The sequence below is a fragment of the Sinocyclocheilus anshuiensis genome, unplaced genomic scaffold (assembly GCF_001515605.1).
Source record: "Sinocyclocheilus anshuiensis isolate Anshui unplaced genomic scaffold, SAMN03320099.WGS_v1.1 scaffold544, whole genome shotgun sequence".
Taxonomy (NCBI): Eukaryota; Metazoa; Chordata; class Actinopteri; order Cypriniformes; family Cyprinidae; genus Sinocyclocheilus; species Sinocyclocheilus anshuiensis.
In genome coordinates this window covers 1,967,115-1,992,155 of record NW_015555763.1, presented here as the reverse complement: position 1 = coordinate 1,992,155, position 25,041 = coordinate 1,967,115, and the positions used below count along the sequence as shown (strand labels likewise).

Here is a 25,041-nt window from a genome sequence, read left to right as displayed (position 1 = left end):
AAATATCTAACATAGTAAAATAGTTAGATAATAATATCGAAAATAATAATAATGTAAATAATAAATTGTACAATAATCATAATAATAATAGACAAAGTTTTGTTTTGAATGTATTTGCAGATGTCATTTCTAACCCAAATTTGCTAAAGAATTTTGATCAACACTTACAGTAAATAATCTCATTAATAGGTCAAACAGCTGCGCTGCTGTTATTTGCTCTGACAGCCCAAACATGCATTGGAATGAACAACTGAAATGTGCTTTGGAGGATTTTTCAATTGCGGATTTTTTTCAGGATACTACAATTAATTATGTCTGGTATCACATGAACTGCTTGATTTATTCTAGGCTGGCGTACTATAATTTGTTTTGTATCAATAAAGACATTTTAATCATTACTCACGACTCTCTGCAGGGTCACACACATTTCGTTCAAATGAGCTGCTACAGAACACGAGGCAGTGGCTTTAAACGTAAAAAAAATAAGAGGGCAAAAACTTTTACATTTACTGAGAAAAACGAGTAATGTGCGACGTTTTGAATACACATTTTAATTTCAACAAAGAGCAGGAACAGCGACTACAGAAAAGTAGGTTAAGGCTTTGAGAAATCTGCTTACATGCTGAAGCACCTGATAGGATGGTGAGAAATCAACATTTGATTGGCTAATGGCTCTCTAAATAATGTGTCCAAATAATCCTATGTTTTTTTTTTCTTCCATAAAGCAGAACTTTATTTTAGCGTGGTAATTCAAATCTATAAGCAAGACAGATGTAAATGCAAGTTAATTGGTATTGTCCATGTGTGCTGCACAGCAACAGTCTGTTTAAATCTTCTGCAATCTAACCTAAAGAAACTTAGGACAGACAACACTTTTCTATTCTATTACAGATATTAGTCAAATGTTCATTAGGATAGGGACCGAATACATTATATCACACTGGTTATTGTTATAAACTTGCCTTATTGACTGAACATAAAAGCACACATGATTGATATATGCCCTAATTTACAAAAAGAACTTCCCATGCGTTTTTGGGGATCATTTTACGGTTGTATCTCTGGAAAAATAAGTCTGTCTAACCGTATTCAGAAAGAACATGTCAAAGCTTCAGTATATTCTTCATCTGTTGACTGTGGAGGCTAGGAGGAGGGATCTAAAGTAAGAGCAAGGTCTTAAGTAGAAAGAAGCCCATAGCTCAAAGACAACCTTGGTAAGCGAAACTATTTTCACGAATCCAGGCACCAACGAGGTCGAGGCTGCGGTCACTTCTCGGGGCCTGCATACCACATTTCATGAATATTGCGAGTTGGGTCTTATTTTTAAACATGGTGATGTAATATACTATTCGCATTTATGAATTACATGATGATATAATATAGAAATAATACGAGAGAAATTAGAAAAAAAAAATGTTGAATTTAATTTTCTGGGGAAAAAAATATAAAGTGCACTTAATAGTATACATTGATGCGATTTATGTTTCAAATACATCATGATGAGCATGCATCTACAATAAAGCAGTCTATACATTTCAGTCAGCACAAACAGCGCTTGTGCATATTGTAAAGAATAACTTGGTAACAAAATCCACACAGAGAACATATTGTTTAAAGAGTGCGTATCCTTACAGATATCCCACAAAGGTCCCCGTATCACTCGCTTTTGCTCGAGCGGAGTCTTCAACTTCACTTGTTTTGTATTCCTCTAAATCCAGCGGACGGCTCTTATTGGTAGGTGCGAGCGTTACATCACAATGATTATGACGCGCCGTCTTCCTGCTTCCTTCAGCCGCGTCTTAAAGTGAATCTTGTTGGTGCGAGCGCGCGCTCTCAGCCTCCTCCTGGCCGCGTGCGCTGAGACAAACAGTTTTCATGCAGAGAGAGGAGCGGCGCGCAAGAGCTCTTTCTCTATCTCACTCTCTTCGCTCTCGCTTGTCCCGAGAAATTACAATATTCATCACGGGGCGAACAACCCTCTGTATTCTCTGTTACACTATCGCGAAGAAGCTCAATTCGCTCTCATCTTCAGAGTAAGTAACCTTGTCATTTGCGCTCGCCCTGAGTTTTGATCTACTACTGATGACTTTTCATGTGATGCGCTGTTACCGCTTTATCCTTTACGCTCTGCGGTTGTTGTTATTTTAACTTTATCATAAAACCGTGTCATTTTCGAGGGATTGCATCCTTACGTTTTCCGTGAAGTACGTATAAACACGCTCTTATAATATTGCTTGTAGACTTTGGAGAGGCGACGCGAAACATTTACGTTCAGTTCTGAACTTGCTGTTTATTCTTCGCGAAAGGAGTCTTTCTCTTGTGAGGTTTATGCCGTTTTTACATTTTCTGTATATTCATCACTTCCGTTTGCTTTTTGTCGTCTGTTGTTTTTTATGACAATAACAAATTACTGCGTCATTTACATAGACGCGCTCGCTGAATTTACGGTAGGCTATCGCGTAAAAAATAAGCTTTCGATAAAAAAGGGTTTCCAGACTGATGAATTAGGAGAATCTTATAAGTTTCACAAAGAGCTTATTATTCAATAGCTGTTTAGAAAGTCTCGTTATGCCGCTTTAAAGAACCGAGAAACAGCGACAGTGAAGTGAAGAAGCTATAATGTCATTTCAATAACTTTTTTTGATCAGTTATCCAAACTGCCAAGTACAAAATAATGGTTCTTGATAAGAATATGGCTATTTGCTGAAACTAAGGTGCTACAAAGAACCATTAATGAACCTTTATTTTTAAGAGTGTAGGCTTACACTGAGCCTCTGACTTTTACTGCCACTCCAGCTTGACGCGTTACTTCATCATCATCATCGTTTTTCTGATGTGAAAGCCAGATACATCAAAGCTTTGCTTCAGTTTACATCAAAATCTAAGTTTAGGAAATAATTGCCGGCGTATACAAAGCCGTAAAGTCTGTTTTAGACGTTTAATGTCTAAATGAATGTCACGCACGTGGTAGCTTGACGCGTTACTTCATCATCATCATCGTTTTTCTGATGTGAAAGCCAGATACATCAAAGCTTTGCTTCAGTTTACATAAAAATCTAAGTTTAGGAAATAATTGCCGGCGTATACAAAGCCGTAAAGTCTGTTTTAGACGTTTAGTGTCTAAATGAATGTCACGCACGTGGTTGTTTATAACATATTTTAGGTTTGAGGTGCAATGTATTACACTGTTCCACTAAAGGCAGGATTTTCTATCAGGACTCCGATTAAAAAAATAATAGATCATAATTTTCTAACATTTTTATGACATTTCTAACTATGAACTAAAGAACTTTCTAACAAAGTATATTTTAAACAATATATAATGTTAGTTAATGTTTCTGATGAGAAGTTACTGATAAAAAAATGACTAAAGGTGTTACTGATCAAATCTAGCCTTTTTAGTGTTCTGTTGGTTGGCTGAGAGTCTGGGTGGGGGTCCTTGGGTCTTTAAAGGTTCAAAACTGCAATAGTCGAGAACTTGATGGTGACTACATAAATGTTTTGGCTATTTAACACAGCAACCGAATCGTGTGATCACGCATATATGCACTATGAATTTCATTTTCTTTCTATGTCAACTTTTTGGATTTAAGGATTTTTTGGATTTGAACAGCTTGAAATTTTTGGAGAGAAGAGGTGCGCATAGGACGCAATGGCCGAATGAGGTGAAAAACGTCTAAAACGAACAGATTTTGTTGCCTTGTTTTCTTGACTTGTCAAGTGTTTGTATTTAGTGACAGCAAAAGCAGTGTTTCCGCTATGTTTAATATTGTAAATGTAAACTTCTGACTATGTTAACTGGTGCGTCTTGAAGAACAATTGTTTTAAGTTATACGTATTATATGGTTCATGTCACAGGCTATTAGATATTTATTCTAGATATTTGCAAACGACTATTAGCCATGGCCGTACTGGTCAATATGAAGACACTATCACATTATATTATTGTACTTTTTCTTTTCCCTATAACATTCATTTGTATGTTTGGATGAAGTAGTCGCGTTATTCAATACCTGCTTAGCAAAGCTGTGCACTTTATGCTCAGTGCGAGATGAAATAGCCTAGGCTATTTAAAGTGCGTTACATTCATACCGAGCAAAGCTACATATTTGCCCTTTTAATATGCACGGAGAACACAAACTTTTTATCAACTGATTTGAGCGCCATGTATAATGTTGGCCGATCTTAAATCACTGTCCCTGTATTATCCAGAAAAGGGGTTTGCTTTTAATTCATTTGATCAACCACAAACCAATTGTTTTTGTAAACCCCAGAATTAAATTTATGTGGTGTATTATATTTGTTGTATCATGATTTGTTTTTAATTAGATTGGGGAACATATATGCATGCTAATCTCCAAAAGATAACATTAAGGCCGCTAAGTGTCTATGCAAATATCAACTTTAGCTGTTTTACTGACAAAAAACAAGGGTACCTCTAAACTTACCAAAGTGAACAAAGCCTGCAAGTTGGCTATGTGAGCACAATACTCTCAGGACATGTCTGGCTAAACACAGCAGTGTGATTTTTAACTGGTTCTTACATGAGAATTAGTTTTGGGGTGCAGCTTAACACAGATTTGTGTATGACTTAAACTTTTTTTTTTTTTGAATAGGTCATTAAAATATTTTTTTAAATGATGAGTTTGTAACTGATCTTAATTATATACTTTTTGCGGTTAACCTCTTTGTCCATTTTTATTTAATAAACTATAGACAGACTTAAAATATTGTTAATACATTCTGTCTCTAGAACATTAGTCTGTTTCAAATTGCATTTAGCATTGGCCACAAGAAACTTGGAGACATATAAAGAAAATTATTCATCAGTCCTTTCTTTTTGGCTAGGTTCCCAGGGTTCTCGAGCTGTGCCCAGCTGACAGGCTTTCAAAGATGGCACAATAACAGTACCAGTGATGCCTGACCATGACAGCACATCACTCTTAAGCAGACAAACCAAGAGAAGAAGAGTTGACATAGGAGTGAAGAGGACTGTTGGGCAAGCATCTGTGGTTTTCACCCAAGGAAAAGCAACCTTTCTTAGTGCCATGAATCCCCACGGTTCCGAGCAGGATATTGAGTGTTCTGTGGTGCAGCACACAGACGGCGAGAAGTCCAACGTGCTTCGCAAGCTGTTGAAGAGGGCGAACTCTTATGAAGATGCTATGATGCCCTTTCCGGGGGCAACCATCATATCCCAGCTTCTGAAAAACAATTTGACCAAAAATGGAGGCAGTGAGACTAATTTCCAGGGAAGTGGCCTCTCGAGCACCGGTTCAGAGATCCAGCAAGAGGATGCTTGCAGCAATTCCTCACGGGGCAGCCCTCAGGAGTGCCTTTCACCATTCAACAGGCCCTCCATGACCCAATTTGATATGGAGAGGCTAACAGATGAGCATCTTAGGGCCAAAAGAGCCCGAGTGGAGAACATCATCCGTGGGATGAGCCATTCTCCCAGCGTCACGCTCCGTGCAGGTGATAATGAGCGCGAGGGGGCAGCCCAACCCCCGAGTCCTCGTGAGAACTACCGGGAAAACAAGCGCAAGCAGAAACTGCCACAGCAGCAGCAACAGAGTTTTCAGCAACTCGTCTCTGCGCGCAAAGAGCTGAAACATGAAGAACGCCGGCAACTGAAACTACAGCTGGAGGACATGCAGAAGCAGCTCCGGCAACTGCAAGAGAAGTTCTACCAGATTTACGACAGCACTGATTCTGAGAATGATGAAGATGGAAACATCTCTGAAGACAGCATGCGTTCTGACAGAATGGACAATCGTGCCCGTGACTCTGTCCCAGATCGCTCCGACAACGAGATGTCTGATCCGGGGCACTTCTTGGATCGAGCATGCGCACTTATTCGGGAGCAGAACATGGTGAGAGAGGGGGACAAACCCAAGCGTGATGGGTCACGAGGAAAGAACCAGAGACCAACCTCCATGCATGCAGAGGGCAAACAGCTAGCAGAGACGCTAAAACAAGAGCTCAATACAGCAATGTCCCAGGTAGTGGACACCGTGGTGAAGGTCTTTGCTAAGCCTCCACGCCCAGTTCCTCAGGTTTTCCCACCCCTGCAGATACCTCCTGATCGTTTCGCAGTCAATGGAGAAAACCCAAACTTCCATACTGCCAACCAGCGCTTGCAATGTTTCGGAGATGTCATCATTCCTAATCCCCTGGACACTTTCGCTAACATGCATGTGCCCAACTCGAATGACCAAACGGAGGCCCTACCTTTGGTAGTGAGAAAGAACTCCTCAGATCAGACTGGGTCTCTTCCCACACCTGGGGGTCACCACCATCCCTCCCTCCACCCCTCACACTTATCTTCCACAATGGGCTTTAGTCCTCCCTCTTTCCGCCATCCTTTCCCCCTTCCTCTAATGGGCTACCCTTTCCAAAGCCCCTTAGGTGCCCCAACAGGGCCTTACCCAGGAAAGGATAGGTCTTCTCCCGAGTCTCTGGATCTGTCCAGAGAGACCACCAGCCTACGGACCAAGATGTCGTCCAACCACCTCAGCCACCATCGTTCCATCTCACCAACACACCCAGGGAATGAAGGTTTGTCCTTGTCCCTCATCAAGTCAGAGTGCGGAGACCTTCAGGACATGTCTGACATCTCTCCATATTCAGGAAGTACAATATCCTTTAAAAAAAAAAGTAAAGCATATTTTGCTTATTGTATCTTTTATTTGTTTAGATTAAAAAAAAATAGACAGTTCTGATGAGAGTGCAGCTTAAATACCATATGAATGACAGACATATATTGAAAGATGTAAACTTAATTTCAATGAATCTCCATTAATTGGCACATTCACAGTCAGTGTTCCTCTAGTAGTCCAAAGATTAAAAAGAGCTCAGTGGATGGAGGCTTTTAAGAGTGTCGCTATATGGAGAAGTGCTGAAAGGCCCCGCCATGGCTAAGATACCTCCCATCTTCTCTGTTCTCACACTATCACAGGGAGACTCACAATAAAACCCCCTCTTTCATCACAGCGCATACAAGACTTTGTACATAAATGCTCAAAGCAAATCAGATTTCAAAGCCAGGAGGTAAAAGGACAAGTGGGATCCTTTGCTTAGAGGCCCTAGAAAGTTGTGTTAGAAGGATGGTAAAAGATCTCTGTCAGTGGAGAAGCACTTCATTTGGGAGGATTTGTGCTCATTTGGTGTCAAGTGAAGGCAACAAGGGTAAAAATGTCCCTACTGTTGAGCTTCACAATTTTAAAATTTAATTCTCCTTCATATTTGCTTTTATTTTGCATTATATGTGAGCTCAAGAAAACAACAAAGCCTATTTCTTATGAACACCACCAATTTGCTTTAGGTATAGGAACACCGATAGCGGTTGCCTGGTAGTAGGTCTTTTCTTTTTATCCTGTTTCTCTGGTGTGAACAGGTGTTTGCAGGTAGCTGCTTTTCTTTCATCGCTTTCCCTCTTTTTAACCTTTTGCCAAATGGCTATAAGATCTTTGATAAGCTTTGAATTAAGTCAAAATGAACAAAACCAAATGTTCAATATAAAGCATTTGTTTTTATTAAACAGCAACTTCTGAATCTTAAGATTAAATATGACATTATTTAATTTATTCATTAAATTATTACATAACTTATTAAAATTAACTTGCAAAATAGTTCATTCTAACGACGCAAAGATAATTCACCAAGTAAGCACTCTTCAGCTCAGAGTCTATTAATTCTGTAAGTATACTTGCACACCTGCACAGTTGGAACCTGAACAACAACTTCTCAATATTTGCAAAATAGGGTGTTTAATCAAATATGAATTTCTATTCAAATTCTAGAAGAAACAAGCAGCCAATTATCTTCAGCCATGGGCAGCATGATCTTCCTTGTCACGTGCTCTCTTTGCATCTCAAGAAAAATAGCCTTGTTCAGTTTCCCCCATCATTTGCATATAGAGAGACCGAACAGCTCTGGCACAGGGCTGTTGTAAGAATGGGGTGGGGGTGGGCAGCAGGTGAAGCCAGTTTGCATGTCTAATATAGTAGACGAGGACAGAGGTTCATGATTGCGCTAGCTCCATGCTCAAGTGCTGAGGCAGCTATTGCACCTAGATTCAGGTTTCATCAATTAAAGCGAAGCAAAGAAAATGTGCGCTATGAAGACATCACTCAGATCACTTTTCAAACTCGGTTGCCAAAGTGGTTTAATAAAAGACCTTCTCGATTTCAAAATCACTCTGCCAGTGAAATGACACAATTCGAGTCAGTTCTAAATTATACATTTTTATGTCAAAAGATTGTCAAGTGATTCATCAAATTTTTTTTTTCCAGCCGACAATCTGAAAACGCTTCCTATTCTATTTTTCTAAGCAAGAGCTAAAGTCTCTGCTGTAGTACATTTGTTGCTCTAATCTTTCATATTGCTGAACAGATGTCTAGCATTAATTTATGGATTTAGCATCCCTATGTCCTTTTTCCCTCCTTTCTCTCCTTACACCTGGCTGTTGGATCATATTTCACTAGTTATTGTCTCCCTTACATGCAACATGCTTAATACAAAACCAGACCTAAAAAAGCCTGATGATGCAGTGCATCTATGGTGGCGTTGTTTATGTAGTATCTCATTTGGCTATAAACCACAGCTGCCCCATTTTTCTCCTCTCCTGAAATACTTCATATTCATGTTTGCATTATGTCCTTCATTCATGTTGACTATGGACTGGCTTGTCTTACACTGAGTGGGCCAGTGTTTACTCGATCTATTTTGTCATTTCACATATTTACGTATCCTAGAAACAGCTGTATTTTTCTTGGAAGCCAGGTGTACTTGTAGGAAATGTGCATTAGTTGAGTCAAGCCTCGTCGAGTCATCCTCAACACATTGTTCCCAAGATCTGCGACTGTTTGTTTTATTTAAAAGTAGATGTCTTGAATGTTAATGACACAGAGTAATGAGATACCTGGGATTTATGAATGTTGTTAACACAGCAGAGGAAGGGCAGAATGAACTGATATAATCGTTGCTCTGTAAATACTGCGTAGAGATTGAACAGTGGCAATTGCAAACGCTTCCTCACTGCTTTCAGTGTGCGACGCCCATTAGATTAAGAGCATCTCAATGTGATTAATCTACTGGAAAAAAAAAACTATGAAGGTGTTTATCAGCCCTCTCGTTCCAGACTCCAACACGGCCTATTATTCGCTCCATTTCATGAAGAAGCACTTTTGAGAAGCGGCCCCGCTGCTTGGGCTTTTCCATTCTCTTGGTTTTTAAATGAGCCTTTAGGTCCTTGAAAAATCTGACTTGTTGTGAAAAAGACAGCTTAACTCTCTCTCTCCCTCCCTCACTGTCATTCACTGCTGTTATTTGCTGTATGCATTATGACAGATGGTAGGAAAGAGAGTAATGCTCTTTTGATCTTCCCTATCAGCCTAATGGAGGTCACATAGGGTTCTCCTCCTCTGCTCCTCTCTTGGCAGAATGAACACGTCAATCTAAATACACACCATTATTAAAGAGGCTCACTGTTGGAAATTGCACAGACAGTCAATTTTTATCGTTCCTTACATGTAGATGCATTTATTGTTGTTCTTGTAACTTGCAAACTATAGCGACTGTTCCAGCCCTTAGTGTTTTACATAACAGACACAGTGAGGTACCGTACTTGGTGCGAGCTGCCATGATGGTGCCATGCTTTATAGTGAAGGGGGGTAAGCGAGCGCTGGGTGAGCCTCTTAATTGACCTTGTGGGGGCCAATTGATTTAGCCCAACATGCATCTTCATTTTTGATAAATTATAAAGCCGTTAATTTGCAGAGGAAATGGCTGGGCCAGTCTGGAGCGCAGATGTGGCTAAAGCCGGCCTAACTGGCAGAGCGGGGGCCGTGCCAGGAGGCTCAGGGTGGAGGGTTGGGGGTTGGGGCTAATTGTAATGGGTAGATGGCTCTGGTTAGCCACGGTCTCTCCTGGGACCCCCCTCAGCTGCCCTCTGTTTACCAATCTAGAGGGCAGTGCCACCTCCAGATAAATAGCATTTTATTGGGATAAGCAGACGTTTATTGACTTGCAATGCTACATTGACTGGGACTGTGTAGGTATTAATATGAAGTTGTCAGAAAACGGAAATAATTAGTGATGGTTAGATTTACTCTGTTTGCAGTGGTGTAATTATTAGCTTTGTGATAAATATATAAAATATGTAAGGTTGGCTGATTTTGTTGGGTATCTTTTTTTTATATTTATCTACTGTTTTATATATTTTATTTAACATTGGGCCATCATAAAGAAGTACAAATGGGGTTTACTACGTGTGAATGTCTAAATAATTATATTTAAAAAAATGTCCTTGACCTTCAAATTTCAAATCCAAGAGGGGCTTTCTCCGAACCATCTGAAGAAGGCCAAGCTGATGTTCTTCTACGCACGCTACCCCAGCTCCAACATGCTGAAAATGTTCTTCTCAGACGTGAAGGTGAGTTTGCCGTTGACCGTTAACTATGTCGTGTGAAGTAGCGCTGTCCCACTAGTCCAGATGGGTCCCAAACAGACGGCCAGCTCCCCCACCACTCCACCCCCCCCCCCCCAATTAAAATAACTGGCCTTAATCTCCGAGAGGAGAACAACACGGCATAGCATAAGTCCCACTTTCCCTTTTACTCACTTACACTTTCATTTTAAACACTGATTGTGAGATTAAGTTTTTTACCTTTTTTTGGTCGCGCCACTGCTGGTTAGCAAGCACAGACAACTAGTCTCTGTTTCTGTTAACTTGTCGGGATGATAATTTCCGAGAGTTCCCATCCCCAACTGATCTGTGAAAGTGGGAGGTAGAGGGTGATAAGAGCTGAGAAAATTCTAGGTTCCGCAGAAACGAACAAACGAAAGCGGAGGGGACAGGGTGGCGGAGGGAAACAACAAACAAAATGGAGCACAACAACACAAACAAAACAATGGCAGCGATTGTCTTTTATTTACAACTTAATTTGTTGTTGATGCATCATACAGGGAGCATACGGAGGAGAAATAATGTGACCGATTCAGGCCACATTATTTCAATGAGAGAGCAGGGTCCTCTCACTCGCAGCTGCCCCTGTCCCGGGTCCAGGGTGACCACCTCATCCTCACACACATGCTTCTGTTGCATCCATCTAAATCTGCCAGCAGCTTAATACTCATGAGAACGTACTGCCATTCATCGCTCGCTGTTAGCGCTTATGCTTATAGGAAATGATATAATTTAATACCTAGAAAATAGTGAATTTAATTTTTAGAAGCCAATATATTTAGAGACAGTCCTTTAGTTAAACCTTTTTAAAAGTTTTTTTTTTTTTTAACTGATTTCAATAAAACCTAAAAACTCATTCATAATTCCACTAATTCATTTTATTTTGTACCTTCAGCCACAAAATAGAAAGTTAATCAAAGCCTTAAATTAAAGACAGCTCAATTTTAATTCCCCTTTAGACAAGGCTGTGAAATTCTGTACACATTAACTTAACATTTTCCAAAACAAGGTCAGTGTCCTGGGAGAGATGGTTTTTCAGAACTGCTTAAGCAGAAGGGAACAATGGGTGGCATGTGTTTGTTGGATCAACTATTATGTATGTAAGGGAATTAAGCATACATTACTGACTAATTACGGCTGTATAAGCCCACAAAAGTTACAGGAATTAGTGATTAAAGACGTTTAGGCACCATAATGATGTATAATAATAATAATGATCTAAATAGGAAATAATGACTGTGGGAAATAGGTTGACTTGACAACTGTTTTACCTAAATTGTCTGTAATCGGATGATAAATAAAATAATAAAAACTAGAGCGACTATTTAATGGCCTAATTAAACAAAAATTTAGAATGAACTCTCTTTTAAAATAAAATTAAAAAATAAATTAAAAAAAACGGTAAAATTAAATAATAATAATAATATTAATTTTTACTTTTAATTTTTTTTACATGGTATATATATATATGTATATATATATATATATAGAGAGAGAGAGAGAGAGAGAGAGAGAGTCAAGGCTGTACAGTTCAATTGTAAATGAACTAAGGCTAAAAGTGTGAGTCAAAGAGAATTTGACTTTAACCATGTTGGTGATGATAGATTAGAGGTTAGTCAGGAAGAGGAAGCTGCTTCTTACAGGTAGTGCAGCAGTAAGCGAGAACATTTCCCACTTATGACTTCACATAGTGAGCCAGTGGTCATAAAGAGATTAAGACAGCCTCCCTTCACAGGAAAGCAACAGGAAACTGTGAAAATCCACTGATTTTAGTCCTTATGTAATGGATAATACTTTTGTCTCTCCTCAACTTCTCTTTTTCATAGTTGTTCCTTGACCTGTTATCCATTATCATATTTGTCACACAGAGTATTATAAAACACACTCACTATGGTTGTGATGGGTTATTATCCTAATGTGATTTACTGCCAAACTACCATATTCATCCTTTACACCTAACTCGCCCCCTGTATTTCTTCCCAATTTAATCACCATAAATCTCATATGGCATATTCACATTACTTGCGCACTGAAAGGTGGTCCACTGGCCTTTTTACAGTAGCCTTTGAGGGCTAAATAAGAGAGGGTCAAAGGTTAAGAGGAGTATTAGCAGGAAGATGGTGTGACACTGATTATGAGCAGTCAAAGCAAGTATGAGCAGGGGTTATGTCACCCCGAAAGGGTCGAGGCATATACGTTTCAGTAGGACAGCTCCAGTAAGGTCAACCGTAGGTCAGAGAAATTATTTTAGCCGCTCAGGCTTTGTCACCAGGCTGCCTGCCTGCCTTTAAACATACAGCATACCATGTTCCATTAACAGCTGAATATCAAGTAACGTACTGGGGCACTTAGCTTACTTCCCCCTATAGAGCTCAACTTTTCCCAGATTCACAATCTAAGTGCATGCTGTGTGTGAGGTGGGTGGGGGAGCTTAAAATGCACAGACCCCCATATAAGTAGCGTCCCCACCAGGCATGTGTGAAAGCCTGTATTGTCCATGGCTAACAGAGGAAACGTGCGGAGTGACAGGTCAAGTCTTCCCCCGGTGTCTTGGAAAGAGCGGATCTCTGTCACCAGAGGAATAATCTTTCACAGGCCTGTGAGCAAGAGTGTGTGAAACGCTCTCACTCCTGCACGATGTTCTCTGAGTCAACTGCTGCCCGGACACATCACAGACGTCAGACTGAGTTGTTTTATGAATCTTTTGAGCGTGCTCATTGGATATATAAGGTTTTTTGTGGGGGTAGAGAATAACAGGATGAGGTGTCCCATGTGTTCTTAGAACAGCACTGGAAATTATGTCCAGAATAATAGATTTTTGAATTAAACTAGTGTGTTTGTGCGGGTGTAGATTTCTACACATACATACAGAAGCATCTTGATGATTGAAATTAAAAAGGCATGTGCAAGTGGATTGTGATTGCAATAAAAAAAAAAACACTTAAAATCCTAATAAATCCTAAATAAAATCCTAATAAAGTTGCACAGTTATTGTAGTTGAAAACTTTTCATACACTTTTCTACACACTCAAGTCAAAATTTCTTCTAGAAACTTTCATAAAAAAAAAAAAGTTAAGTGAAGTCCATTATATACAGTATATATATATTACAATTCAGTATCAAACCAATGTATTTGTTTATTATAATAATAGTAATAATAATAATAATTCAATTTAATAATTAATAATAATTGCATTAAATAATTCAAGTTTTATTTGTATGGCACTTTTCATAATACATATTGTTTCAAAGCAGCTTCACAAAAATGCATGTTGCAATGTTACAGTCAGGAATAATAATAATAATAGTAGTAGTAGTAGTAGTAGTAGTAATTTTGTTTAGAGCACTGAGTGAGGACTTTCACTGGTGCTCCTGAAAAATAAATATATAGGTGCATGAATTACAACGTCAACGCTTTAAAAACTTTTTAAAAAGTTCCTTGTCAAGAGCTCGACTCAGAATGCAAAAAAACGTATTGTTCAAAACTAACCCATCTCACTTTCTCTCCCACAATCCCACCAAGACAAATGTGTGTTCGCAAGTGTTTTTTTGTGCTACGACATATCATTTAGTGTTTTGTTCCATGGGGTGGCTGAGAACTGAAAGAGCTAGACTGGTTATTTTTGTTTGACAAGCAGATGACATGATCCTTAATTGCTGAGTTGTCACGTTCCAGCAACGCAGCTTCATTGTCCCCCGAATCTCTGGTATTTCTATTCGGCAACAATGCTTTTTAAATCTCCCTTTATACAGCGCTGCCAAACAATGTCATGCGGACTTACTTTTCTGCTTTTCCCCCTCTCTCGCCTTTTATCCGTCTCTTCTGCAAGCCCCACTCATATGAGACAATGTCTTATGACAATAGAAGAGCCTAATCTCCATGTCAAAGCAATTTTCATTCCCCAGTGAGCAGTCTGCTATCATTTTGTAATGTTTTGTTTCTTATTCTAAAAGAATTAAGGGGGTGGTGGGGGGCTGGAGTAAGTCGTCATGGGGGCCAGGGGTCCTTAACTCAGTGTCTTGAAATTTGGACAGTGCATTTCACTCTGCAGATAAAGCGGAAAAAAAGAAGCCCCTCAAGTTCAGTAGATCGTAATAGGTTTAACGTCTTTTGAAATGGGGGTAAGTGAGAGATCAGATAGCCTTGCTTCTTTGGTTGTTCTTTTTTTCTCTCGCCTGTTTCTTCCTTTCTTTTCAACCCCTGTTCTCGCTCACTGTTAGGCTGAAAGAAGGCAGAGGCGACACACAGGCCAAATGTATAATTCCTGGATAGGTTAAGTATATGTTTGAACTTCTGCAGACTGATGCCTCGGAATGACGACTTAATCATTTTCTGCTGAATTATGGGAGAAGAACTCTCACGGTGGCGCGGTAATTATGCTCTCGGCTGGCCTTTTGGGGAAACCTATCAGCCCGTTGTGGTTTCTGACTCTTTCTCCGACTCGGATTCCCCGCTATGATTTCTCATTCACGTCATTATCTTAAATTTGCAAGCATGGAGACAAGTTTCTACATGGTAATTACATCTACCCTCGGAAAACACGGTTGGCCTCCCCCTCTTTGTTCCTTGCCCTTCCTCTTTTTTTCTCCTTCTGCTCGATCTCTCTCTCTCCTCAGCTGTCATCTAAACAGAGGCCTGCATGTTCTCATGGCCACAGATAGATAAGTGCTCGCTGTTGATTTTTGATTAATGCTCTTTGAGGATATGGAAGGGGAGGCAAAGGCAATGAAGGCTTGATGAACACCCGTAATGACAAAAGGCAGGAGGCTGCATGTCAAAGCAGCCAAAAGAAAGACCGCTGGATTTATAGCTTTTAACTTGGCTACATTCAACTCAGCTGTCCTGTACATTCACAGTCTTGGCACCCGTAGCTTTCGCACGCACACATGAACATACACACGTAGCTGCACACACACAGAAAGGACCAAAGGCTTTCACACAGGTCATTTACTGAGGTCATGGGGCAAGTACACAGGACAAACAGAGTACTGTGTATTTACTGGTCTAGGATCAGGCACTCCAAATATAGCTCCCACAACAATGTACGAAGGCCAGCTTTGAGCTGCCGAGCTGAACTATTCAACTAGAGCCGTACTTGTTGCAAGGTTTTTTTTGTCCTTTAGATTTCTTCACTCAATTTCACCCTTTACTTGATCACTTACTTCACTCGATTATTAATGTGGGAAAAAAAACTGAGGCATGTCGGAATTAACTCAGCTACTTGATATGTAAATTTGCCGTTACTGCATTACGGGCTATTGACACAATTATAATTTCATCTACTCAACCCTGAACTGTTTACATTTGCGCACAACAGCAAATATCCGCACCGACCGTGTAAGCCTTGTTGGAGGAAAAAAAAACACCGCCCTGACCAATCTGTCTCAGCTACGGGTTTGTTTGCTTACCCATCATCCTCAAGGACAATGTGAAGTAAACACGTTTGTAGAAACAAATGTCTTTTCTGTTGTCCTGACATTTAAGGGTCTCACTGGCTAACCAGATTAGAAGTTAGTCACACCTGATTTTATTAGTTTTCAGTAAAAACAGACTAATGATTGAAATAGTGGGAACCTTCTGGTGTAAATATCATTTTTCTGAAAAACAACATTTTTTTTTTCAGAAAAGCTTTTCTAGTATGTTTTTGGGACACCATAAATGTCATATATATTACCTAAAGAATATTGTTGCTATTTTTTTTTTCTTGTGACAACTTTCATATACATAGCTTATGTCAGGAAAAAAAAAACATAATATCAACAATTACAAAAATCCTTTAAAATAAATAAATGTATGTACTGATGAGCACAAAGGCACTATAATAAATATCAAATGCGTTTCTCTGTGCTGAACCTACAGCAACAAAAATTACAAGTGTTTCTCTTTTTCCCCCTTTCTCTCTCAAAGTTCAACCGCTGCATCACATCTCAGCTGATCAAGTGGTTCAGTAACTTCCGTGAGTTCTACTACATCCAGATGGAGAAATTTGCTCGGCAGTCCATCAACGATGGCGTAACAGGGGCAGACGAGCTGAACGTGAGCCGGGACTGCGAGCTTTTCCGCGCTCTTAACATGCACTACAACAAGGCCAACGATTTTGAGGTGAGCCCTCGTCCGTTACCTGTGTTTCACGCTACTAAGTGACTGCATTCACCTTAACAGGCCACACTGTATTGCGAGGTGAGATTCACGCAGTGATGCATAAGGTATTACTTTGAATCCTTTCCATTAATGTTAGCACAGTTCAAAGCTTTAACATTAATACAGCTAAATGATCTCTTTATATGATAAGACAATGAATGGCAAGCTGTTCATCCCATAAGCTGCTCACCCTACTCGCCGTACTCCTGGGGTAAAGTGAACAAGATTTTTTTCTCTTTTTTTTTTTTTTTGCCGAAACACAGTCATGCATCTGTCTGTTTGATGAGGCAAACGGGGAGTGATGCTTCAGGCCCAAGTGTCCTTGTCAAATACAATTTGCAGAGCTCACATTTACCGCTCAGCTCACTATCAATATCTGCCCACTGGGACTCTGGTCATTCAAACACTATCCTTACAACATCATCATCATTTAGCTGACTATTAGCAAAAATCTACCCCCTTCCCCCTCCCCTCCCTTTCATTTAGATCAGGTCAAAGCCAAGGTTTATTGTGATTGCAGGTACAGAGAACACGGCGCGTCACACCTTTCGCGACCAGGAAGATATTTAGGGACATGATCCCTATTTTCATATATAAATGCAAGATTTGCATGGCTGTGGAAGAAAGTGCAGGGCACCATGAATAAGACTGTTGTTGGTAGAGAAGTCGAACCGAGGGAGAGATTGTTTTGCATATCAAGAGCCACAAAGGCTGCACAGGTGTACAAGCAGGACCGCCTGAAAGACTTTCCCAAATGCTCATTTTCCATGCAAGGAAAACTCGATCTTTAATGCAAATTTCAGTGCCCTGGTCTGTTCCTTTTTTCCTACCGGGCCAAATCACCTCGCGTCGTGTCTCGTCTAGCATGCAACGACATCCCACAGCAAGTCTGTGCTGCAGAGAGAGGTCACACAACCTTTAGCGGTGCAAAGGGACACTTCATGCTGAGGCTTTTTTGTACTAAATTTTCTCTTCTCCACCTGTCAGACTGCGAGGCATGAAACTGGAACCCTCGCCGATTCAGCAAGTCGCTCTTTCTGCCAAATTTAGCATCATCAAAGTTCCACCTTGCTAGCTCCTCCTGAATGAATATACCCTCTGTTGTGCTGATCGTTTGATGTTAATCTAGTCTGTCAATGTGCACCAGTAATGTGCTTCCTCCTCCTTTGAGACTTTCTTTTTTGTAGTTGGGCCCTGTCATTTCTCTCTCCCTCTCTTTCATTGCACTTCCTTTCGCTGCCTTGTGTCTTTCATCCTCTTCGAATGTACTCACCCCTCACTTTCCCATTACAAACTTTTTAATGACATAATTGTCACATTCCTCATGGTGGAATGAGCAAAGGCCGTAATTAAAGGAGCTTCATTAATTGCCTTCAATGCATTTGTGTTGTGCTCACCAAGCTTGCTGTTTTCTTTCAAGTTGTTTATCCTTCATTCGGCTCCTCCTCCATCGTGCTGTCTCAATACGCCATCATTTCTCTCCTAATTACTGCTCTGTTTGTCTTAGCTGGACAATGGCACAAATGAACACAATCAAGGACATTTGCATAGACACAGCTTATGATGTCCAGACCCTAAAAGGCTCCCAAAAAACAAACAAACAAACAAACAAAAAACAAGTTAAACCTCCTTTCTCGTCTTTTCTCCTAAACAGAGCCGCCAGCAATGTGGCAAATGTTATCTCTTAGCTGAAGGGGTTTCTCTATGTACAAAGCAGATATGATCAAGCCTAACAGGCCTGCTTAGATGTTGTCTGGGAACATCATTTGTTTATCCTGAGAAGCTAAATTAACACATTAGAATGATATTTTATTAAAGGGGTAGTTCACTTAAACATGAAAATTTGAACTATTTGCACTCCCCATGTCCTTCTAAACCTGTATACTGTTATTTTTTTATTCCATGAATCCCAAAAGGAGCATTTTTGAAGGGTCTTCATGCAACTCTTTTGAAAAAACTAGAATTCATTGACAGGATACAAAAAAAGGAACCATAAAAGTCGTCCATGATCCATAAGTTTGAAGTCTCGCTTTGTGTGGGGAACAGACTGAATTTACGTTGTTATTCACTGAAAATCTTAACATTTGCAGCTATTAAACCATATTCTACACGAACTGTTGAACTGTGAGTGAAATTCAAAATGTTGATATGATATTTCTGAAAAAATTTGTTGTCAGTGCATAATAATTAATATTTATTGTCAGTGCATAATTTCTCATATAAGGCTAGTGTATGGCTCCTAAAGACTTGGACTATAGACCAAAAGTCATATGGACCACTTTGATGGTGTTTTTTCCTCTATTTTTGAGCATGAATGAACTTATATGGAAAAGAGCTGCATAAACATTCTTCAAAATTTATTTTTTGTGGTTCACTGAAAACAAACAGTGTGTGTGTTTTTTTTTTTCCAGGAGTGTGAAAAATAGTTGGCGATCAAATCCTTGAAAATGTCAAAAAAAAAAAAGTTGCAGAACATTTAATCGTATAAAGAAAGTGAACACCTGCACAGTTACGCATTGTTAGCCAAAGTGGCGTTTCCTGGCCCTGTAATTGTGGCATCTGGTTCTCAGGAGCCGTCTTCACACTTACTGTATCACATCACAGGCACCATTGAAGAGTTCTAAGAGGGGTGGGGTCCACGGGCTCCACTGGGATAAAAAGACATTTTTATGACAGCTCTGGGAAGGTCTCATCTTTCGGCCACAAAATAGTTCAAGGCTCTTCTGTCAAAACCCCCTGAGTAACCCCCCACCCCCCAACTTGTCCCAAACCCGCCTTGTCTTCAGTCCTTGTACCCTCCTCCAGCTGAGGAGAGCATAGAGGAGGCTTAGTCTCTCGCTCTCTTTCTTTGGTCCCTGTGATCTCTGAGCCTTTTTGAAAAAGTGTTGGCGGCCATATACCCACAGCACACTCACACAGACCTCCTTTGACTTAGAGTTCTCGAATTGTTATCTTCAGGCTATCAGGTGTCCGTGGCTATTATCACACTGAGTGAATGAAACTTTAAAACTTTGTTTGTTTCCCACTCATAGTTTTGTTTGTGTGGTGAAATTTCAAGGTTAAAAAGATACTGTTATAGTTAAGGGAATACTTAAAGGTGAAGTGTGTAATTTCTGCGCCGCTAGCGTCAACAAATGGAACTGCCAAATTAATGGCTTTAATTAAAAAACTCTCCCCTCGTCTGCCATTGGTCAAACAGAAAGCCCCACCCACAATACATGCTATTGGTTGATTCAATGTTGCTGTTGTCGGGTTGTGCAAACAAACAGCCACAGTGTTTATACTTTTAGAGAAAATCTGAAATTAAAAGTTCACAAAAGGCTTACTTCAAATTTAATTTTAAGGTGGAATATTATATTTAAAAAATTAATATTAACATTTAAATGTCTACAAAAAAAGCACATAAGGTAAATGATGCAATATAAGATGCTCTGAAGAGCAACACTCTCCCCCTCAAAAAAGATCAACTATCCAACATCCAACATGTCCCCCCTCTTCTCCAGGTTTCTCTTCCCTTTTGTTTCTTCTCTCGTCTCCTCTTGTCCATGCCTGGTGTGACCTACCCCAAAGGCCTTCATTATTAATTGTCCTTTGGAGACAGGGAAAAGTTCAGACTGTGCGGATGGTCCCTTTACTGCGACCGTCTATTGTCTAACATTCATCTCCCTTTACCCTTGTTCCAGGAGTGTATTATCTCCCCTGCCTCATGAGAAAAGAAGGTTATCAATAAGAGCGTAGAGAGCTGCCATCGTGACTGCCAGGAGGTCCTGGCCTCCCAAGTCCACACACAGCTCCCCCACAGAGGGCTAGTTTACTGTTGTTTATCTTTGAGCTGCTAGCTTTTGCCACGCTACACTAGCACATCTTAGGATCGGGCTCTGGTTTCACTTCTTCCTCTCTGACCTCACACTGACCTGCAGTGTGGTCTGCCAGCTTACCTCATGCTCCCATTATAACGCCACTCAAAGCTACAGACAGTGCTATAAGATAGCGGTGGACGTTTAAAGGATACATTAGGGACGGTTCAACTTAATCTTACAGTTGTAACCCCTTAACATCTCATTTTCTTGCTGGGGAAAAACAAAAAATTGTTTAGCTTGACATGTTTTGCTTTTTTTTTCTCTATAGGCCAGACACACCAATGAACTGAACTGCAAAAATAATGACTGTCCTCACCAACTGACGCCATTGGTTGAGCCAATGTTGCTGTCGTCGGGCAGGTTGGGACGCTCAAACAAACAAAGTAATGTTTTGAAAGCATCACAGAGCTGCTGTGTTTACGCTTTTAGAAGAAATCAACCTACAAATGGCTTGGTTACAGTTGTCCCTGCGACTTAAAAAAAACTATTTACCTCACACATGCACATATAATGCTATTTAATGTTAAAATTTAATGTAATTAAATTAGTAATACTTCAGTTATATGAGTTTAGCATTTATGCCTTAATTTAAAAGCATGACAAATGTGCAACAAAAAATCTAAATTCAAAACCGAAATTCTTGTTGTGACTTTTAACCTGCATCCAGTATGCAGCAAAAGTATATAAAATATCCGCTCAATTGGTGCCCCATTGTGTGGCAAGCACACATGCAGCTGGGATGGCACCCCTCACAATAAGTGTTCTGTGGTAAACCCTTAGCCCGTCATGTGATATCAAGAGTCACTGTGGTCAGATGATGCAGACTATTGTCTTGAAGGGCTCTTGGCTCACAATCATCTTCCTCTCTCTAATTAGATCATACTGTCTGATTGACTGACACTTACAATTACAGGATGAAAACTACTCTTTTTTTTTTAACAAATAAAAGAGAAATTTAAAACAATTACAAAAACATATTACTAATTATACAAATCAGATATAAAAATACTTCTATGCTTTAATATCAAGTACAATTGGTTTAGCGGTATTCCGCTAACAGCCTCTTATGCTCAGTGTTGAATCAATTCATCACTGGAGAGCTGATGGATAGGAGACTATAATGCCTTTCCTCTTTTTTTTCCACTACTGCTTTACTTTAAATGTCATGCTTCGCAGCTCCCCGTCACACTGTATGTCCCCAGCCGAACGTAATAAAGCTCTATGAAAACAAACTCCCATCATATTAGCTTAGTTATTACCATGCTTCACGTCAGAGGAGCTCCAGTAATCTAGTTATAGGACGACACTTGGGTTCTGTTCCCATTCTGGCCGCTGATAGAATAAGCCTCACACTCTTTATGTCTTTATTGAATGCACTTTAGGCAATATTTTAAAAATAGACTGGCAGATAGTGAGTTTAACAATATTCAGGTTTGACAAAAATAGTTTTTTTTTTCTTCTTTCTTTTACCTGCCATGTAAGGGAATATCCGTTCCCATATCTCTGTTGATGAGATCACTCGCAGGGGCTGTGTGATTTCTTCTCGTGGGGCTCTTGTGGGAACTGAACTTCCTCAGCGTGTTGGTTAATCATTAGTGGAGGTGACCTGGAGAACGCTACAGTACAGCACATTACATCCAATGGCCTTGACGGTACTTACCAAGGGACAGCATAATCGCTGCCATCAAATCTGCATTAAAGACTTATCTTTTGTTCGTTACTAGCACAAATAGCAACATCAACAAGGAGATGTAATTTAATAATTCATAATGGAAGGTGCAACGAAAGCACACCTACTTTAAACTGCTTCACTTACCAAACACAAAGAGTTTTTTCAGCCTAACTGTCTGGTGATGGCAGTTTAGAGGGACTTAAAGCCAAACTGCTGTAGGCACTCTATATTGTATATTACTCAGAGAACAGAGACAGAAATTAGATAAGAGTGCGTGATGCTTTCAGGCAATGTTTTTTTTTTCCCAGACAAAATGACTTATTAATGGTCACTAAGTTGCACAGAGGGACTAAGCCCTGCAGTCTTTAACACCAGCCAAAGAAAACGACTACACACACACACTGGCACATACAGAATAAATCATAGATGTAGTACATACTGTTCAATTTTAATTCTTCCCCTAATGCTGTAAATCTAATATGAGTGTTTCATTTAACTACTTAAGAATTTATTGACTGTATATCAAACCTGCTCAAGAACATCTTGTACACAACGAAAATAATTTTAGTATTTTATCTTGTTTTCCAGTAAAAATATTAAAATAGCTGTAAAGCAAAATTAATTAATTTAACATTTACTTTTTGTCTTGTTTTATGCATAAGCCTCAAAACATTTTGTTGGATTTATGCTTAAACATAGTGATACACAATGTATTGGTACCATATTGATTATTGGCTCAAATTAGAGTTTTGTTTTTTTTACTGGTTTTAGTTGATATCGAATATTTAATTGGATATTCATTTCCAGTATTTTTACATTTATATTTTACTTTTGCCACAATCTAACACTCACTTAAAGTTAATATTTAAAATAACCCAATAATTTAATAAAACTGTTAAATGTTATCTTTAGCAATTTTCACAGATGAACAGATTTCACAATGAATATCTTTTTTTCAAACTGTACATTATAATATTGGTGTATTTACTGTAAAATGACTGATTTTAGTTTTTATGGTTTTATTTTGAATTTATTTAGACAAAACAATAAAGATTTTAAAAACAATCATTTGGTCATCGGCCATAGTATAAAAATAATTATGGGCTTACCGATTTATCCTTAAATTGATAAGCCCTATCAGCCACGATTTTAATATCAGTCAGAAACAAAATTAGTTAAAGGGGTCCTATTCTGCTCTTTTACAAAGTCTTGATTTTGTTTTGGGGGTGTACTAGAACATGCTCTCGTGCTTGGTGGTTCGAAAAACGCATTATTTTTCACATAATTTACATTATTAAAATACCTTTCTCCCCATCCTGGCACAAACGGCTCGATTAGTTCCGGCTTTGATGAAGGTCCGCCTTCCGATAAACAAAATGTGTTGTGATTGGTTAGCTGTCCCAGTGCGTGTGATTCCTGACATCATCCGCTTTCGGAAGCCCAAACAAAGACGTTTGGGCACGGAGGTGAAAAAAACAGTGTTTCAGACGGTCGCGCACCGGACGAGAAGCGCAGCGTCGCGTCGCGCCATGTCTTTAAAATTCAAATACATTATTTTCTATGAGTGTAGGCACATCGGCGGCACCGTTCAGCGTCTGTCCGCGGCGCCCAGCTACGTCATGTTGTACTTGTAAGAATTGTTCTAGACATGCCGAAAATTTGAAGCTACAGCACAGCAGCTCTTCTTCTTCGTTTTCTCTGATGCACTAACTCTGCAGCAGCACTTCTTCTTCGTCGTCTCATCTGATGCACTCACTCAACCAAGCGTTCTAACCACAACCTCGCCCCTCCCCACCCCCCAACCATTCGAATTTCTGTAGGCGGGAATTATTTTTAATGATATTCTAATGGGTCGCTTTGTGATATCACAAAGCCCGGAAAACAAACACTGTAGTCCAAACGAGCCGTTCATTGTAAGAAAACGAAATATCTCCCTTTGGAGTGGACTTTGAGATTTGTAACTTTCTAGATCTTTATTATGCCCAAACATACACACTACACACTGACTAAAATTAAAAAAGTGAAAAAACATAATAGAACCCCTTTAATTCAATATGTGTTCTCTGAAAACAAGTCTTGTACAAACTTATGCAACTTTGCTTCAAATAAATTTTGTTATTTAGAAATTTTCTTTACTGGAAAACAAGACAAAATGCTGATTAATCGAAAGATTTTTGCAGTATATAAAATTACCATCTAATGTGTTTTTCGGATTAAGAACACAGGATGAACTTGACCATGTCCCACCAACAAGCATCACATGCTTCCTGCCCTAAAGTGTGACATTGTAGCGCTGAATATCCACTTCCTTTAATTGCCTCTCAGAGTTAAGTGCTGCCTGCCATGGGCTGGAATTCTGGTGTCACGAAGGGACCTGTGACAGAACATAAACAGTGCGTTAAGTAGCTTCAAAAGGGCCTGCAATCTCACTGGAACTCCTTCCTTCTACAGATAAGTTCCTGGAGTGGCACAAACTGAGAAACAGTCTTTATGGCTCTCTACAAATAGCTTTTGATGGAAAGTTCTTCCATGGACTAGACGGGCCTCCTTTTTTCCTCCCAGACTCCTTCCATGTTCTCCCATGTCACCTTGTGTGCAGTCTGCTCAGTGACACCACTGGTGATTATGTCATTATTTTGCTCCAGGGGGTTCAAACACATCTGTAGCACTCGTGCACGGCTTTCTCCAAACACTGGCACATCTCCCACCTAACCGCCCCATCTCTGTCTCCCTCCCTCTTCTCTTCATTAGTCTCGGTGCCAGATCCTTTCTTCAGCCAGACAAGAAAGACCCAACTCCAAGCTGCCTTTCTCCTCCTCCTGCCTGCTCCAGTCCTTAGGCCATTCTGTCCTCCCTCTCCCCCCTCCTTCTTCTCCAGATGTCCCTCTTTCTCTCTTTC

General features: G+C 39.8%; 1 protein-coding gene across 1 annotated transcript in view; it reads left to right on the top strand.

The window, feature by feature from the left end:
- Positions 1-1,438: 1,438 nt before the first annotated feature.
- The window catches only part of LOC107674077 (prospero homeobox protein 1-like), a 36,487-nt gene continuing 12,884 nt past the window's right edge, over positions 1,439-25,041 (top strand). The window contains exons 1-4 of the mRNA XM_016467936.1: positions 1,439-2,033; positions 4,849-6,640; positions 10,330-10,435; positions 16,377-16,571. Of these exons, the coding sequence (XP_016323422.1) occupies positions 4,917-6,640; positions 10,330-10,435; positions 16,377-16,571 (2,025 nt within the window). The 5' untranslated portion in view covers positions 1,439-2,033; positions 4,849-4,916. The remainder of the gene's footprint in view (positions 2,034-4,848; positions 6,641-10,329; positions 10,436-16,376; positions 16,572-25,041) is intronic.